A 19,822-nucleotide genomic window follows, 5' to 3' on the forward strand; every position below is an offset into this window, starting at 1 on the left:
AGGGTGCACTTTATTAAAGCCATTTAATGTTGTTAGGACAGCAAAAGGAAGCAAGAGAGACCCAACACTATGGAAAGGATGAATGGTATTAAACTGACTATCATTACATGAGCACAGAAGTCACAAATGTCGCCGCTATGATGATGATGAGAGTAACATATGAAGTCGCACTGATTTAAACTGCTTTGAGTATGTCACACACAGTAAAGACCAAAAAGGAAAAAATGACATGAATTCAATTCATGAATGTTTAAAATGCCAATCCTGCATGAGAAGTAAACGTGAGGAGGTTATTCAGATTTCATTGAGCACTCTGAAGCCATAATGAGCAAAATAAAATTTCCCTGGTATATGTACAGTAACACACACTTACAGTAAAGTAATAAAGTGACATGTACTGGACTGCTACACAATTTCATGTATTAACCTCAAAGACTGATAGCTAATAAATTGAGATAACATTTATTAAACAATATTTTAAACAATATATTCATACTTCTGGACTAAAGACATCTTATTAGGTACGAGTACTACAACATACAAGTATGGGAGGAAAAATACAATTGTTCAAACCCCATTAAAACTACTTTAAAAAGGCTTAATATATATTGCTGGTAATATTTTTTCTTTTTAAGAAAATATAAATTGTGCGACTGAAGCTTACAATACACTGCTGGCAGTGGCGCCAGATTCTGTGGTGACCAGCTGGGAATGGGTCATCCGTCAAGGCGCCGTGTGCTGAGAAACTCCCAGGAAGAGAGGGAAAGAAGACAAAACTAACCAAGAAAGGACAGCTGGACTTCACACGATGCCTGAATCGCTCGCACTTAAACCCAATTGCTGCTATGGTGTTTGTCACGGTGGAATGCTGCAAATATCACAAGATGTGCACAAACAGCAGCCAAACTATAATAAACTCATACAGATACATAAATAAGTGGGGATGGGAGGTCTTGGAAACGTGTGTGTGTGTGTGTTTTGGAGGGGGCGTTGGGGGTTGGGTTGACAATGTGAGGAACAAATTGTAGTGTCCAGTCTAGTCCAGCAGTGAGCAGGCTAAATATTGACTCAGTTGATGTGGTCCAAAGCACGAAGCAGCTCCTCTCCCTGCAGTAAGTACTGACGACCCTGTAAGGGTGCGTTCACCTCGCAGTCGTCGCGGGTGAGGAGCGGCAGGCCGAAGGAGGAACTGGTGGCCTCTGAAGTGCTGCCAAGCAGGCGACTCGCCAAATCTAAGATCGGAAAAGATCCAGTTGAATCTCTGATGTTCAATTTCAAGTAACACAGTTAACACTACTTACAAAAAAGAACTAGTTTATTCACCTGAAGACAGCAGAACGATGGTCCTGGTTGTACCAGACCCTGAAGGCTTCAGCTTTTTGCCCTTTTCAACCTGCTGCTGGAGCAAAGTTCCCTGAAAAAGAATGAAAAAAAATAAATAAATAAATAATGACGGTCCCACTTCCAGAAGTCAGATTATACCGACTATGTGTATATGCTGAGGACTAACCTGTTCTATAATCTCTTTTAGGTCACTAATTTTTCTTTTGCGATGTGCATTCTGAACTGCAAGGGTCCTCAGCGGCATCTCTTTCTCCAAATGTGGGGCTCTGCAGCACACAAAAAGTAGGCCTTAGCTATCCTCTAAAAAAGGTCATAAAAATGTAATTTGGCCAAAAAAATAAAAAAGTTTAAGAGATGTTACCCATTTGCCAGGATGGTGGGAGGATGAGGAGCATCTACAGGCTCCACAGGTGGTGCTGGTGAAGCTGTGCGACTGCCTGGCGCACTGAAGGGGGAGCTGGGATAGCTGTGGATTGGAGTACTCTCAAGGGACTTGACTGATCCACAAGACAAAGGCTCTCCTGGGGGCAGGCTGAGCAGCTGGAAATCATCATCCATGGGAATGTATGGAGCTAACATCTCCAGATCAAAGTCCTCCGTTTCCTTATGAGGAAAAAAAAACCAAATGGATAAGAATACAGAAAACTCTGGTGTTTATGTGATTATGTTAAAAAAAAAAAAAAAAAAAAAGAGTAAAAAGTGACGCTTTTTCTAGATTTACTACCTGTGTGGTGAAGGGTGTTTTGGGCTCTGTATCAATAGCAAACAGCTTCTCAACCAAGTCTAGCTTGAAGTCCGAGTTCATCTCTGAATCCATGGGGAAGCAGAAGTCCATTGGACTGCCGGGCTAAAAAGAAGAGGAGTCAAAGGTCATTTTTTTCCAATAGATATTACTGGGTGGTTAAAAATATTAACTGTCAATGTCTAATGTTGACAACAAAATAGTAAGTCAGTTTTACCGCTGGGGGCCTGTGGCTGGTTGTGGTAGTAGACTGGGCTGGAGCATAGCTCTCAGACTTTGAATCTTCAGAGTTTGTGCTGGAAACATCCAGAGGCTCACTGGGTGGCAGAGGGGAAAGAGGCAGAACCAGCTTGTCATCTGTGGAGGGAAGCATTACATCGTTGTAGAGAGGAACATCCTTCAGAAGATGGATATCTGATTCTGTACCTGAGGGTAGACAAAGGTCAGAATCGTTTCATTTAGCAAGAAATAAACCAAGTTATGCTGTTTAAAGAAGTTTAAGTATGTTTAGTCAGGTACTAACCGGGGCAGCTGAAGTCCAGGGAGACGATTGTGTCTCCGGCAGCTGGTGCCAGCATGGTGAGGGCTTCAGGCTCTCCCTTTAGGTGGTCATACAGGTTAATTGGCAGCTGGGTGACTGCCGAATCAGTAAGGATTTTGAGTATGTTCATCTTTGAGCCTTTCACCACCTCCTCCTCCTTCTGCACTTCCTCTTCCTTCTCGAGTTCAGCCTTCTTTGGCTGGACTGGAGAGAGCTCGACCTGGCTGATCTCGACTACAAGCTGGTCTTCCTCCTGCTGTTCCTCCTTTACCGGCTTCACATCTGCGGTCTGCTTCACTGACAAGATCAGGTTCTCCTCCTGGATGCCACTACAACAGAGGAAGAACACGATAAAATTACTACCAGTGTATCTCAAGTAAAAAGATGAAAAAAATAACCTAAGGGTAAGGGTTAGGATTAGAGTGTTTCCTCTGAAAGAATGACTTCAGTGAGACTCCAGTGTACCTGAGCACGAAGTTGACACAGACAACACACTGTGGCTGGGAGTTCTTGTTGTTGTAAATGACAGTGGCCTGTGTTTCCACCCACACGAAGCCTCCTTTCTTAGCCAACATTCGGTACTGGCCTGTGCAGACTTGGCCCTTTGCAAACACTAAAAACATCAGGGGAAAAAAAAAAAGAGGAGAGATTAGAAAAAAAATTAAGTTAGGCAAAATTAAACAGCTAACATCTGTTTTAAACTTAAATCCAATTATGTTTAACATTTTTGTTTATGCTTACAGTTTTGGTGGGTCTTGGTAAGGTGGTCTGAATCCAGAGCATGGTAGTACTCATACACAGAACGATCCAACAGGTCCTCTGGATCATAACCCATGAGATCAGTGATCCTAGAGAAACAAACAATTTATTTAGATTGAATTCTGTAGTACTTACACTGAGCACTAGATGGCTCTGTGTCACTACACTACAATAGATAGAGCGATGCTGATGAGCGCCAATAGCGAGAACATAGGTTTAAGAAGCTGATTTAGATTTGATCCCTGTATCTTAAGTATATAAGACTTACTCCCACTGGCAAACTAACCTCTCATCACAGTACGTGAACTTCATGTCCATCGTGTGGCGGCTGAGGAAGGTCTTGGTGTCCAGAGGGACCTCAATGTTGGAGGGGTGCGGGATTGGATCGCAGATCAAAACCAGGTAGGGCACAGGTGGCTCCTTTTGCCCGTTGGTGCCCTCTTCGGCCGGGCTGTCATAAACGCGCACGTGACCTGTGCAGTGAAGCACCTGCAGGAGGACAACAGTTGTCATTCAAAGACCCCAAAGGTTACAAGCAGACCATAAAGATCACCTGAAGTGACTTCAACTAGAAAATATATGAGTATATTCATAAAAATGAATCATTCAGCACTTTAGCCTACAGTTTATTGTACTACAGTTGTGTGATGATTATGGGATGTACTTTTGTATTTTGTGTGACCACAACATATTTTTTTACTTTCAGTCCTTTGACATAATCTGTTAATGAGAAGAATTGCACATTTAAGTATGTTCATTTCCTTCACACAGTAACATTGTCTGCCATAACTCAATGTAGTTTGCATCATTCACTTTTATGGATGCAAACTAGTTTTCAAACACACTGATCATAAGCTACGCTGACTTTATTCTCCCCCAGTCATCAGCACCTACAAAAATGACATCACGTGGACAGCTGCTTACTAGTCTTGTTTTCATCACTCCTCCCTGCTCTTTAGCCCACAATAGCTGTCATCACGTGGCTTTATTATTGCTAACAGCACAGTGGTCCAGCTCAAAGGAGGCCAGGCTTTATTAAAATGTTCTGTGAAATGTGATTGACTCAGCCAGCAGCCGTGGTGTTGACAAACCGAGATGAACAACGCACATTGGCAACACAAATAAATATATTATCGCTTATTACATTACTGCTTCTGATGGCATGTCTGCGAGTGTGTTCCCACCACAACCTACCTTCCATGTAGCAGATTTGACGTTGACAGTGCGGCCTCTGCTCGTGAGGGTGCACTTCATCCGCAGAAAGAAGCTACGCTCTGTATTTGGCTCCTTGGATTTCTTGGAGCCTGAAATCACAGAAGCAGGAATAATGGAGCCACAGTTACAAAAAGGGGGAAGCTGCTTCTTACATGCTGTTTCAATGGTGACGACTTCCATTTATTACTGCCTCTATTTTAAATCTGCATATTTCAGTGTTAGGCAACTGCCAATTTGCATACAGGAGACATCAGGGTGCAAAAGTGGTTGCTGCAGCGCTACCAGCCGTTATAAGTGCACATAACATCAGTGTGCAGTAAGTCCAAATCAAAGCAGTACAGAACCACGTGTGGGTTCCATTTAGACCTACTGTTAACAAATTACCAGTCACACCAATGTTATGAACCACAGGTGTAAGCACAATTTGTGATACACCACAATCACAAAACTATAAGCTGACATGACCTCATTGATCGTGCTGACCTCGTGACTAGACAGAGGAAATGATCAATTGTTCTCACAGCTTCTTGGTATGAATTTATCGGCTCAGATTGAACTGCGCTTCCTGCTAATTGGTTGACCTGACACAGTGCTGCGCTCGTTTATTTCTCCCTTCCTCTGTGTTGTAGGTTTCATAAAGAGACACTACTCACCTGTTCTGTGGATGAGCATCTCCCTCAGCTCCTCTTGGTCACAGGGATGTGTGAAGTCAAACACACTGTGTCCAGTCAAGTCAAACTGCAGGGTGTAGAGAGAGAGACAAAAATGCTTAGTAACAGTTAACAAATACAGGATCTAACCTTTTTCTAGAAAGAACCAAATTTGAAATCACTTTAATTCCAAAGACACACAATTCAGATCTGTATTTACACAAAATTAACTGTAGAAAATACTGTACTATATTATACAGTCAACGCAAAAACTCCTCCGCCCTTAATTTTGCATTTTTGTCTCCTCCGATCAATCTCTTGCTCTGTGCTTCTCCCTTCTGACACAGCAGGTCAAATCAAACCAACCTGTGCAAGCCCGAGGCACTTGCTGACATTCTCGGAGAGATAGATCATATCTCCATCCTCGGACAGCACCATGAGAAAGCCCTCCAGAGCTTTTAGGTAGGAGCTGTTTAGCTGAATATCAAGCTCTGCATCTTCCTCTGTTGTTGGCTCATCTAGAGGAAAAAAACAGAAGGAGGAGAGGAGGGAGAATTTGAGGTAGAGGGAGGCAGGGGAAAAAAGCAAAGGAAAAGGAGATCAGGCAAATGACTTGGAAATATCCTATTATTATATCACAACACGTTGTTGGCAGAGCTTATTATAAACAATTCAAATTTACACTACGGACCTGTAACTGAAACCTTATGGGGCTACATGACATCAACAACAATGGCTGCACAATTCAATAATCAGAAAAGTGTCAAGAAACAACTGTGCACCAAGCTGAACTGCTCATTATTAGGCGGAATAGCATACAGATATATACAGATACTGACCAGTGGAAAGCAGTTTTCTCATGCGCAGGTAACTGATGGTGAGTCTCATGATTGAGGCCTTGTCCAGGCTGGAGCTGACACTGTGGGGCAGGGGCAGCTGCTGGGCCAGCTCGTAAAACACCTCTGACTCCTTCCCACGCCGACATCGTGCTGCATCCCTTGATTTCTCCTTCCTGCGCTCTGAGCTCGCTCTGCTGGACAAAGGTAGTCGATCAGCCACAGCTCGGACACATACCGCGTTTGTTATGCACACTGCTGGACCTGACATCCCTCCTTTCTACAGTCTACAGTGTCTAGAGAATGCTGCGGCAGCTGGAGTCGGCAACAAGCAACCTCACGGCCAAGCCACCGTCTAGACCCCCCGTCAGACTCATTTACATGCATGGCTATCTGCAAGCATCTTATTGGCTGTTGACCAAAAGAAACTGAGTCCTCCCACTCAAAGTGATTGGCTAGGAGGATAGTCATAGATTCTCCTGTCTCTTGGTGCACGGCCAAGCTACAGTGCAACATCAATCATCATGATGTTTATAAGCCTGGTTCAACCGATCTATGGGGACGAGAGATGACAATACCTGCACCAACACAGGGTAAACACACAAGCACACTAACACAGTGACACACTGCGAGTGACCTTCACCTACCAGGACTAACAAATGATCACAGTTTCTTTCATTTATGTTAGTGGCTCATGACTGCTTCTGCTGACCATAGCTCCAGTTTCGATCTTACATTTAATCCAGGCAGTGATCGAAGGTCTGCCTAATGGACTCTCAGAGGACTGTAAAGAAAAAAAAAAAAAAAAATCACAGGAGCTGGCGGTACTTTAAAACACACAAAATCTTTAAAGTGATAAAAATAGATAGCTACTATAAAAAAAAAAAAATCATGTTCTGGACAGAAAAACATTCATCAAGGCACTGATTTGGTGTTTTATTTGCACTGTTGTGCAATACAGATTCTTTTTTGACCACAAACATAAATACACTGGAAAATCATCATCCTAATTGTCAACCACACTGCTCTACTTCAACCCAAATGCATTTAGCTGACACTGGACCAGCATGACAAGGAAATGTCATGGATGGAATGGATGGACGCTCAAAAGCCCTTGGCTATGAAACACACACCTAATTGAAATTGATCTGTTACGCACTTGCAGCACTGACCAAGGCCATACTGTTATTTGAGGCTCTCCAACAAGAAAAGGGGCCGGCTAACTAAAATTAGCCTACTGTATATCAAATCACCTGGCAGGGTGTCAGGATGCATTTTTTCCATCAATTATATAATATGTGCAAACTCCTGTGCAACGTAATTAGTCCTTTGGGGCAGAAGGACTTGCACAAGTCTAGGCAAAGCATTTATCCCCCAGGAAGTCGCAAACATGGTGCTGGGAGCAAAAAAAGCAGTCTGTAAACATGTGAGGCATCTCCCAACAAAGCTGCGCAAACTAAACTCTAAACATGAATGCAGTGAAAACTTTTCAACCCAGGGAAAAAAGAGAGGGCGAAAGAGCAAAATCATACTGGATAACAGCCAATCCACACATGTACACGATCTCTTTCCTTCTTACTCTACTCCTCACCCGTCAAACAATGCATGTAGATATAAACTGGAGAATCTTAAATTCTACAGTGAGGAATCCAGCACCTCTTTAATGTTGGGGGAATGTCAACACACAGCTTCATCATCTGGTAAAACATTTCTATCCTGGAGTAAATTCAGGATACAATACCCACATGCACAGGGCATGAAGGTCACCGAGTGGTTTGATGACTATGGAAATGATGTGAGTCATATGCTGTGGTCACAGTAACAAATTAAACACTTATGGGAGATTTGGGACCAGCTTGTAAGAGAAGGCTCCATCTTCTTTACCCAAACACCAAATAAGGGAATATCTTCTGGAAGAATGGTTTCATCCAGAGTTTCTGAGAATTGACTAAATCAGTGCAAAAACATTGTGGCCCACAAACCTTAGTAACACACTTCATTGTATTATTTTTCCATTTGTCGCCCCTTTTTAACTGTAGCAATTGAAAAAGTATATGATGAAGTAGGGCTGATTGAGTATGACAAAGGTCACAATAAAGATAATTTTGGCTAATATTGATGACAAAAATATTTAAGGTTTCTGAAAGCTCATGCATTTGTTGTTCGTCAAAGTTCTTGAAACCAAAATCTTTCAAAAAACAAAAAAACTTTTACTAGATTTTGATAATCAAAGTCTGTCTTACTCATCTTGGCTCAAGGTGGAATAAACCTGCTACAGCCTGCAAGAGGACTTTTATAAAAGGGGGAAACTGCACAAGCAGAAAAAAGCTGTTTGAATATCGATAATAATACTATTATAATTAAAAGTCTCACCCAGCTACGTGCAGCATCAGTGAAACTACCAAGATGAAGCTTGGTAGGATAAAATATGAGCAATTATGCAGCTGCCTGGATTTAAAAGCAAATGCTAGGATAGGGGTTTTTTGTTTGTTTTGTTTTGTTGTTGCTGTTGTTGCTGTTGTTGCTGTTGTTGTTGTTGTTGTTGTTTTTTTTTTGGGGGGGGGGGGTTTGGGGGGGGGGGTTACATTAAATTTACTTCTTCTCAGTTTCTTTCTTTCTTGCCAACCAAGAAATCTAAACTCAATTTCCAACTCAAGCCAAAACCCAGAGCACATTCAGGACTTTAGTGAGCAAGTTAATCATCTTCCAAATGAAGTGCGCAGGTAGCCACAGTTATGCTAATGCAAACTGAGCAGAGTGGACAAGCAAAGAAAGAGAGAGCGGTTCTGTTAAAATAGCCAGAGTTGGGACAAGATAAGGCTAACTATATTTACTGAGGAGACTCCATCTGTTGCATCACTGCAAAGCAGAGGGACATTTGACACTGAGCATTTTCCATTTACCTCGCTATACACCAGCATAGCAAGGTGTATAGCTTGCTATGCTGGACCATCATAAATGTTGACAAAAACAGCAGCAAAACAATCAAAACAGAAATGAGGAAAAAGATTAGACGAGACTAAAACTAACGCACATTATCATCAAAATACTTTGAATAAAACTAAAACAATATCAAGTGACAAACTGAGACTTTTGGTTGTGTATTAACCAAGAGGAAACCTCTTGAAGATTGTTTATATGTACTGTAAACAGATTTCAAGCCAAGCAGCAGTTACACCCATACATGCATGCAGATTCACCGTTACTATTGTCAATACCATGGAGAAATATTTACAACACCCTCTGTAAACTCTGTTGGACACAGCGAGGATATCTGGTCAAAATAAGAGCAGTTCTGTCTGTATGTATAACACAATCACCTCCAGCTTACTCAATTAATTAGGTCAATTTATCATTACAAACTAAATGATAACAAATGGTTAACATGGCTTTATACACAGGACACACACTGAGAAACTTTTCTTGCTGAGCAGCTCATCATGACATTAGCCTGCCATACGCATTTTCTTTTGTAGTTGTATCAGGTCCTCATGCAAATCCTGCCCAAATCAAGCCGACAAGTAATACTGCACCAGAATACAACCCTACTGAATAAAGAGCCATTACCAAGGTTATTTATCTCATTTACCTAAGGCTTCACTGAACAGAACAGTACTGTGTACCTCTTATAAAACCTTTAAAAGCACCACTGATAAGGATACAGTAGAGAAGTAGTAAATTTATAGGTCATAAACAACAGCAGACAGTTTCTAAAGTTTCCCATTTGGACAACAGTCAAACACCACCTTCACTTTTGTGCTTTTCTAATTCAGTTGTGACACTAAATTCCGAAAATCTAAAACCGCTACTATTTCATAACCGCCTCCACCATTTCCAAGCTTGAAATCAGCTTTTATCTTTCCCTAAGAACACCCAGTTCACTTGATGTTAAAACTAAGGCCAACAGAGAGGCCATCATTATGCAACAGGATTAAAGCACATGGTCATGTCTGCCCAGCTGCCCTCTACTTGCCCTACAGCAGTCACATTTTGTAGTATTGCTCACTTTAGACTTGTTTGTGAATTGGCGGTATTACATAAACAAAATGTATTTGGCTTGTAGCCAAGTGGAGTAGAGATTAACAGAAAAACAAAACACTCCACAATAAAATTCAGTGTGAACAACGTTAGCAGAGTTTCCTATGAAACTTGTTACTAGAGGCTGTCCCAATTTTTTTTTAAAAAGGACTAACACTGCGTCCTGTTCAGTGTGACACTAAACTATTATATAACCAGCTCTGGAGAAACAACACTGCCCAATGTAGGGAGAAAATCAGAACAGGGCTCAAAATAACTCCTTTAAAAGTCAAATTAATCACTTGCATATTAGCTACATGACGTAATATTTTTATAAATAGCAAACATACACAAACTCATGTGTGTTTAGTGTGACATTTTAGCACATCATATTGGGTTTTAAATATTTTGCACGCAGCAGTGGATCAGAAAAGTGAAATTCTGTCCAATAAAGAGCCATCTAAATAAAACAAACAAACATTAAACTGAATGAACATTTGTGGTGACTGTAATAATACACAGTCAGACACTTTATTGGACACACCTTGCTTGTACTGGGTTTGACCCCTTTTTGCTTTAAAAACTGCTTTAATTCTTTGTGGCACAGTTTCAACAAGATGCTGCAAATTTGTTTGCTGCCTATTATGCAAATCCTCCCAATCCACCACATCCCAGAGGTGCTCTACTGGACTGAGGAGGTCATCAGAGTACAGTGGGTACAGTTTGACATGACTTGAGCTCTGTCAAATAGCGCATATTCCTGCAAGGTGCAGTCACCAGAAGATAGATACACTGTGGTTATAAAGAGATGGACAGGGTCAAGAACAATACTCAGGTAAGCTTTGGTGTTTAAACAATGCTCAGGGAAGCCACTAAGGGGTATAAGATGTGTCAAGAAAATGTCACCCGCATTATTACAACAGCAGCATGAACTGGTGCTACAATGCAGGATGGATCCATGCTTTCATACTGCTTACACCAAATTCTATTGTCCAATTTTTATGAGCCCATGTGAACTATAGCCTCAGTTTCCTGTTCTTATTTGGCGAGAGTGATGCCAGGTTTACAAAGAAAAAAGAAAAAAGAAAAAAAAAGAAGAAGAGTAATTTCACCTCAAGTTAAAATAATTTCAACAAGCCATAGTTTACTCAAATCACCTCCATTTGTGGAGCACATAACGAGCTAACTACTACTACAGCTGATTGCATTTATTCCATGAACACCCACTGACTCAACTGCAGCTTTGATAACAAGAGCAACTCAGCAGGACTTCTGGGTGTTCTAGTCTGACTGGCTCACCAGAAGTGGACGTTACAAATCAACCTCAAACCAACGGAACTTCCTCTGGCGTCCCGTGTCGTTGTTGACCATGCTTTGATTTTAAAACGTGATCAAAGGGGGGGAAAAAAACAACTTGGAATCACAACATGAAATGATAACTTTAAAAAAAATGGGCCTTTCATAAATCTAGTAGGCTCTTACAGCTTTGACTACAAATATTGTTTAATGTGGAATTATCACAATTTAGCTTATATGCTCCTTCTCACATGGCAAAGATCACTGACTTTACTGTTTGTTCGTGTGCGACACGTTGCCCTTCACACTACAAAAGTACAATTACTTTACAGCAAACCATAAAGATATTTGTGACCTAAAGTTTCCAAAATAGAAAAGTGGAATATAATATGGACCAAGTTTCATTGTTTATACAACAGTTCACGACACAACCCCAGCAGGGCTTTTCCACTACTTTTCTGTAAAGTGCTTTTTTTGCTTTAAGAAAATTAGTCATCACAATTAAAGCTTTGAAAGCCTAAATTGAATGTTTATTCAAATGTTGGATAAATGCGAGCCTTCAGCACACATTTTTAACTCATCTGGAAAACAAAAAAAATCCATAAAAAACAAAAACAAACATACCCCCTATGCTTCATATTATCAAGTAACCCAATTTCTCTTTCAAGTTCAGACTAGCCTGCTACTTGAATCCCTCAAGGGAACCAGGAAATTACAAGCTAGTGAATTGCTACACACACACACACACACACACACACAGACATTTGGCCACTCCTATTGACGTCAAGCCCTAGTGATTAAGAGATGAGACAGAAGTAATACTACAAAGGCACCTCACAGACACCAGCCAGATCTGCGTCAAACCAGACTGCACACTGGAATTTTTTTCCAACACATTTTAATCTACATGTCAACCTTTCACCTAAACTCCAAATTAGGTGACAATAAGCAAAGCCCCTGAATGCAATCTACATTAAAATATGGTGACTGCCTGGAAATGGAGTATTCATTTGTTAAAAATATCTACAGGGTGACCAGCGTCACAGTTACCTTCCTTATGTATGTAACTATGGAGGTAACAGACACACACGACAGTCATGATAAGATCTTAACAACAGCCCGGTGTGCTTTTTAGGATGTTCCATGAAACCAGTTTGCACCCATGTTGAGTTGCCAATGTTTCAAAAATGTTGTTCTGACAATTGTTTCACCAAACGTTTTTAGAGATCCACTCACCATATTTTGCATCATAATATATTTTGCATTATTACAAATAACATTTTTCCTTAAAGACAACTGTTTGCATATACACACACGGCAAGCTTTTCTGAAAACAGTGTTATTCTTACTATTTTGCCATCAGCCTACCCCCAGGTTGTTTTCTCTTTCATGACTTTCACCATCTTATGACCACCTTTTTTTTGGTTTTTAATCTCAGGATTCACTCTGTTCATCAGACTATTTTTTGGTCTCGTGACTGCTGTTACCATTATAACCATTTTTTATCCTCTTGTTTGTTTTGTAGTCTAGTCTAAGCTTTATACACAGAAGCATAATCTCATCACCTGTCTGCCTATTTTAGAACATCCAAGAACGACAGAAAGGCCTGGATGAGTAATCCGCTTGCTGCAGAGTGGAGGCAAGTTATCCTCTTCTACAGTCAATACTAATAACCACTTTTTCACTCAAGCACTTCAATAAAACTCATGAAAATCTGCTACATATTGCAGTCGATGCTGTCTGGCTGGATTAAGAGTTTACAAATAATCCCTGTGCAGTTGAGTTGTATTACAGTCCTATACATTTTATTTGTTGTGGGAAAGTAATGGTTACAGTGGCTAGATGTTAAGGATTTCCTACATTTAAAAATAAAGGCTCTGGCCACCAGACCTGTAATAGAAATATGTTAACCACTTTTAAGTAAGGTTTACTTATAAATAATGCCAACCTTAAATATTAGGTGTTATTGGCTTTTTTGTTTGACTGATTGTTTGTTTTTGTATGCACTGTAAGGTGACATAGACTGTTTAATAATGTGCTTCTCACCCAGAAAGGCCCGTTTGGGGCCTGGAAAATCCTCTTTTTCCATCACACACCTTTGGCCTCTGATAACTTGTAATAGCCATACTTATTTGTTTTTGTTGTTTTTTGTTTTGTTTTGTTTGTTTTACCTAACCATTAATGAATTCGTTTTTTTAAGATACAACTCAACTTATTTATGTCAAAAATGGTTTATCAACTTTCTCTTGTTCTACCACACAGACCTCCAAATGAAGCCTTGTTATCAATTGGGCTTCTGTATAAATAAAGGTTACTAGCCACTAACATGATGTTATGGCACTCTGATGATTATTAAAGTTGATCACTCTGGGGGAGGGGTGGATTTTGTGCAATTGATATTGCTCAGTATCGAGGGGGTACAGTATATTCTACAAGGCCTTCCAAAACAAGATAATTATTCCTACTTCTCGTTTTATATTTAAGCACAAATTAATACGCAGAAATCTCAAACCAAGGCCTGCTCCCCCCAAAAAAAGCCTCAACGTTTCAGCAGAAACCGCACACCACACTGATCACATGAGCGCTGGCAGCCTTTCACTGAAGTGTCAAGGTTGGCACCTAAAGTCCAAACAGTACACCACCAGTGATACACTATTAATAAGCTATATAATAAGCAAAGTGTCACACTCAAAATAAATGTAAATAACGCTGATGTTGCATGCAGGAAGTCTTAGCAATGGTCACAAACAAAAACGTTGCTGGCTAAGTAGCGCTTATTTAACGCAGATTTAATCTAAGTTAAAAAAAAGAAAAAAAAAGAAAAAGAAAAAAAAAGAAAAGTCTAGATTGATGTAACCATGATGACCAGTTGATGCTGTTTACCTGTTAACTCGACATTTTTGACAAGATTTTTTTATCAGGTTGACCTACATTTGTAGGCTAGCTGCGTTAGCCATTGCTAACAGCGCCGCTAGCCGACACATTTTGACGAAACACACCAAACTAGTCTCTAACCTTGAAAAAAAGGCCACAGTGTCGCAGGTCTCACAATAACCAAACGATAAATAGAGACACATATTTTCCATTTATGCTTAAAAACTGGGCACATACGTAGCATTCGCCGGCACTGCTCTTACCTCTTCTTTTCGGGTACAGTTCCTGTGTCCATTTCAGGACGAAAAGACCTGTGTGGAGTCTCTCTATCGGTATAGAGCTGTGTTCGGGCCCGTCAAGAAATGAACCAAAATCCCACGATTTTCTACCGATATCAGTCCGTAAATCCTTAAGTGGATTGCATAAGAGTCCTCTCTTTGTGGATTTAGTTTAACAAATCAAACTCTCGACCGCTAAAAGCAGATCCTCCGTCGACTTTCCTTCAGAAATATTGCCACGCTGGAGAACATTCAATTGCCGAGACAATGTTGCTTCAGAGTAGAGGTGTTCACTCCTCCTCCGTTCCACGGACGCGCAGTCACACGCTTCTTTTTTCTTTTCTTTTTTTGCATCGAGGACGCGCACAGGAAATCCGAGCGTCCCACCGACAAACAACAGATTGCTGTAATGTTCAAGAAGATCCTACAACAGCGAGACGTACAGCGTCTGTTAATAGCTAAATATCACTCTGAGGTAAATAAACACATGTAATAAAATAAAAAAGCACTGTTTTAAATAGTGTTAAATGTAGAGCTCTTTACAAAAGCTGTTCATAAACAGTCATAGTGAGTTATACCACAAATAGTGTCACAACACTGTATTTAAGCCTAAACAATAATATCATTATGCACCAGTATTTTTATACGCAGTTACAATTCATTACAGGCTTTTTAGCACCCAACAAAGGACTGACATTAACAAAAATCCTCAGTGTTGTAACATTTTGTTTGTTTGTTTTATAATATTCGAGTTTCTTTATTCAAACAAACAAACAAAAAGATCAGAATCACTGCTTTATTGTGCGTTGATAGTAAGTTTACTGTTGTGTCGCCCCTTGAGTCTGAGCCAGGAAAAATTCTGTAATGTTATTAGACTTTAGAAGTTAAAAAGTTCAAGGGCAGATGAGGATTTCTTTGGTCCTGGAGGCGGGCTTGGTAAATTTCCTCCACTGCTCTGGATATTTCTGTCCAATCAGACTTCTCCTCCTTCACCCTGTGGACTTCATTTTACAATAATTCTTGAAATCTGTGATTCAGTTTTACTTTGGAAATAAAAAATGACAGTAAAAGAAAAGCAAAAGGGAGGAAACTATGTATGAAAAAACGTTTTGGTTAACTGTAAATAACTGGACTGAAAAATAACTAAAGTAATATTATGTACTTAGAAGAGCTAATTATGACAACATAATAATGGACACCAAACGTCTTTCACTTTAGGCTTTTCACATTGCTACAACACTGTATGTACCAATAAAATACAAATATATTTACTAAGTCTGTATTTTTTACTTTATGGCTTGTTAGTTACCTCCACAATGTGTTATAATCCTTTTGTAGCACAGTATAGTGTCAAAGCCTTGAGTCATCCCTCATGTCTTTCTTGTCTCCAGACCGACTTTCTTGTAAATTTTTATGTGGTCTTGAGCAATAGCTCTCCAGGCTTTGTGGAGGTCTTTCCAAAGTTTTCCTTGGACATTGGCTGCCTTTTTTACTCACTGACAATCCAATTGTTATACCTGACCATTTTCAAATTGTTTTCAAATTTCAAATTTTTATATTGTTTTGTTACTATCAGCCTGTAACAAAAACATGTTTTTTTTTTAGTTATTTTTAAAGATTCATCTGTTAAAAATGCCAAAGATAACGCAGTTTGATGGGCACCAAAGCGGTGATTTCCAAAGAACTATTTGCTGAAAACTTGGTATATCATAGCAACAATATCTGAAAGCCATGTCCTTAAGAAATAGGAAAAATTCAGCAAAGACCTGACACAGGACCTACAGAGGATTATCTGACTCCTCAGTTGAGTCACGTACTGTTCACTGAAGCCTCATCAGTTTCAGTGGAAGGGTAGCTATCAAGAAGCCATTGTTAAGGAAGAGAAATTGGGAGAAAACCCTGAGATGTGCCAAATTACATCAGTTGTAACAAGTTGTATGTAATGTTGAATCGAAGATTAAAATTTGGGTTCAAATGATCATTAGTTTGTATGGAGAAGGTCAGGAGAGATCCATGACAGTGAGTGTCTGCATCCATCTTTTTGAACAGTCCTCTATACCAACGGTTCACTCCTAAGATTGTGTTTAACAAATACTATCCATATTATAATAAATAATAATAAAACACATATAATGAAAATGGTATGGCAGCACAGTGGCACGGTGGTTAGCACTGTTGCCGCACAGCAAGAAGGTTCAAGTTCAATTCCACCATCAGGCTTTCTGTGTGGAGTTTGCATGTTCTCCCCATGTTTGCGTGGGTTCTCCGGGTACTCCGGCTTCCTAGGGATAGGTTAATTGGTTAATCTGAATTGCCCATAGGTGTGAATCTGTGAGTGCGACTGGTTGTCTGTGTCTCTTTGTGTTAGACTGGCGACCTGTCCAGGGTGTACCCTGCCTCTTGCCCTATGACAGCTGGGATAGGCTCCAGCGCGACCCTGGAAAGGATAAGCGAATGGATGGAAATAGTAGATATTTTTAAAAAATAAAACTCAACTGAAGCCAGAAAATCACCTCTGAAAGTAACTTAAATTACACCAAAAACTAACTAAACTAAACTTATGAACTTGTAGACTAATGATTCTGTTCTCTAAATCTCTAATCTCTAAATCACAGAAAAAGTTAGTCACAGGTTAGTTTATTCTTTGTGTTGCCTTACAATGCTACTAGGTGAACACATATTGATTGTTGCGTCTGGTCACGATAGTTAGACAAAGCCTTTGCGGTGACTTCCCGTTAGATAAAGGGTGTGTGGCACAACGCCCCTGAATTGAACTTTATCTTGACGGTTCATATTGATTTCATCAAACAAACCTGGGAGGGTTACATTTTTATTAATTACACAAGGCAAAAAAAGAGAGAAAAGTGTAGAAATTGAAGTTAAATCCTGATAAAATCCTTTATTACTAGACCTAGAAACTAGAGAGACCTGAGGAAATTAGTTTAAAGTAAACCATGCATGTCTACATAGGATTAATTGTGTGTGGGTTTTTTTTTATATGCCTATTGCGTCCTTTAAATGTAAATCTGATGGATTTTTTTAATAACATAGCTGTGCAATATGTGCTTTGCCAACACTAACTGAGCTTATAGGTTTATTTTGCCTCATTATGCTACTATTCAACATGAAAGTCAACAATGACCTTTCACTTTAAAATTCACTTAGCTGTTGGAGATCCTGTTTACTCATCTCCACACTGTAATTAACATTATGATATCGGGAAGTTGAGAGGTGGTGTTAGCCACAACTTTTTTGTTGTACACTTGAGCATAAAACGTGCCAACAAACAATGCAAGATTAGCCTTTCGGAATGTGTTTAGTGCGAGCAACAAAATGAAGACATTTATATAAGAATGCATTAATCCTGCTGTGTGATAACAGCATTAACACAGCTCTGAAAGAGAAGTGTTGAAATGCAAAAGGAAGATTGCATTGTCATTGTTATAAAAGACACCATCTGATAGGAAGCAGCTTTCTTTGTCTGAATTACTTTAAGTAAATTCTAAGAGTTTATGAGTCATGATCTTATATTAACTATAGGTCAGAGTGAATATGAGGTCATTATCTATTCATTTACTGACAAAAATGAAGCTATTGATTTAAGATTTCTATAGGGAATTACTTATGTGACGTCTGTGCAGAGAGACTTTTTTTCCATTATCGGTCGCTGCTTTGGGGGTTACCAATCAAACGCATAGGACAGCAGGGTCAAACACTTATTCGATCAGTCATTGCAGAGACACTGCTGGCAGCTATCAGGAATTCTCAGTAATGAACGCTGAAGGAAAGCTCGTAAATCTCTCCTTCACTGAGACACTACCTGGGGAAAACTGCCAAACTGAGGCACAACAAAGGATAAACAATAAGCAAAGTTGCTTAATCCAGTGTCCTATGCTTTATATAGCACATTAGGGAAAGCTTAATGTAGATTAGTGTGCTGCTGTAAAGTCCACATCAAGGCTCTTCTAAATAATGAGTGATCAGAGGCTTAACAGGGGTTTGAACCACAACAGGAAGAGATATGTGACATGGCTCAAATGTATAGACAGGCAGCAAGTTGTGCTGGACCAGGAAAGTTTTCAGTGCAGTTTAGTAGCTAAAACACCATCATTTTAACAAAAGATCTTTCTGCATTTGATTTTTTAATGATGGTGTTGCAGAATCGTCACCATAGCTATTTCTTTGGGCTGAGATGGGTTGCTATGGAGGCCATACTCATGTAAGCTTCCAGTCCCTCATCATGCCACACGGATGGAGCTATTTTCATCATGGACAACTACTCCGATATGTTTTGTCAAAGGGTAGAGGTAATCACTCATAAAAATGTGTTTTCATTTCATGGTTTTGCTTCACTCAGAGTGGAGAACTGGACTGAAAACCACACCAACATAGCAGGTTCAAGCAGGTTCCTTAGCTCAAAAGGTTTGTTCTGTGCTCGGAAAGCAGAGGAGGCTTCGTTTTGAGGCGTTTCCGAGTATTAAGGTGCTAATGTGCAGTATTTAGAGCCAGAATCTTCCACAGGACACCCAGCTGAAGAGATAAAAAGATGTTGAGACCCAAACTTCCTCATTCAAACTAACAGGAAGACTCCGTCCCGGAGGGCTGGGCTTGTTCGTGTCTGTGCAAGTTCCGGAGGAAAGAGATTCATCTCAACAAAGGGTTTTCTTTTCTTTTTTGTCATTTTGTTTTCAAAGTTTTTGCTTTTATTTCCAACATCATGCAGTATACAATACTGCATTTATATATGAATTCAATGTCACCCCTCTGAAAAAAAAAAGCATCACTTTTTCTCTCTGGTGTTTTCCTTTTTCTAGCAAAGGCGACAGTAGTGACGCTGTGTGGTTTCCTGTTTATTCTCTGCTGGTTTGCTGGCCCTCCACTAGATGCACTGCACAGAACTGCAGGGTTTCAAGACTTTTCTTATATTTTTTATGGATAAGAATAAACAAACAACAAAAAACAAAAACGTGAATTCACTTATCCAAGCAGGTCTGCAGAAAGTGCTGGAAGCTTTCAAACACTCTGGCAACAGTTGGACAATACACTAACAGTGTTGTGAAATCTACAGACTTTTCAATATTTCACAGTTACCATGAATCATCGAGCTGTTTTCACCTCAGATGAAATCTTGCATCATCGTCTACATGCCTGGCGGAGCAATTTACATGGAGAATCACTGCGACAGATGCCAGGTTTTTCTTACTGGGTGTGGGCCACAAATAAAAAAACACAAATACTCTATTATCGGGAATTCAGTGCAGTGAAATTCT

The 19,822-nt window shown here is 39.9% G+C and overlaps 1 protein-coding gene across 2 annotated transcripts; it reads right to left on the reverse strand.

Annotated features, from left to right (window-relative positions):
* Positions 1-4: 4 nt before the first annotated feature.
* Positions 5-14,904, reverse strand: hif1aa (hypoxia inducible factor 1 subunit alpha a). Of its 2 annotated transcripts, none has more exons than XM_085143200.1 (15): positions 14,538-14,904; positions 6,091-6,284; positions 5,618-5,769; positions 5,255-5,339; positions 4,581-4,690; positions 3,673-3,875; positions 3,369-3,475; positions 3,093-3,240; positions 2,610-2,956; positions 2,304-2,512; positions 2,069-2,191; positions 1,706-1,947; positions 1,511-1,610; positions 1,324-1,414; positions 5-1,232 (listed from the first exon to the last, which is right to left on the reverse strand). In XM_085143200.1, the coding sequence occupies exons 1-15, from the start codon at positions 14,567-14,569 to the stop codon at positions 1,069-1,071; spliced, it is 2,307 nt and encodes a 768-aa protein (XP_084999326.1). In that variant the 5' UTR covers positions 14,570-14,904; the 3' UTR covers positions 5-1,068. The 2 variants fall into 2 exon arrangements, with proteins under 2 accessions (XP_084999326.1, XP_084999327.1); XM_085143201.1 differs by having other exon boundaries at positions 6,091-6,281; positions 14,538-14,901.
* Positions 14,905-19,822: the final 4,918 nt, after the last annotated feature.

This window comes from Neolamprologus multifasciatus, chromosome 19, assembly GCF_963576455.1.
Source record: "Neolamprologus multifasciatus chromosome 19, fNeoMul1.2, whole genome shotgun sequence".
NCBI lineage: Eukaryota > Metazoa > Chordata > Actinopteri > Cichliformes > Cichlidae > Neolamprologus > Neolamprologus multifasciatus.

Excerpts from the sequence above, each read along its gene's own strand:
- hif1aa (XM_085143200.1), bottom strand. The coding sequence starts at position 14,569 with ATGGACACAGGAACTGTACCCGAAAAGAAGAG. Across the intron at positions 5,770-6,090 it reads GAGAAAACTGCTTTCCACTG|ATGAGCCAACAACAGAGGAA; the intron begins GTCAGTATCTGT and ends TTTTTCCTCTAG. Across the intron at positions 5,340-5,617 it reads AGTGCCTCGGGCTTGCACAG|TTTGACTTGACTGGACACAG; the intron begins GTTGGTTTGATT and ends TACACCCTGCAG.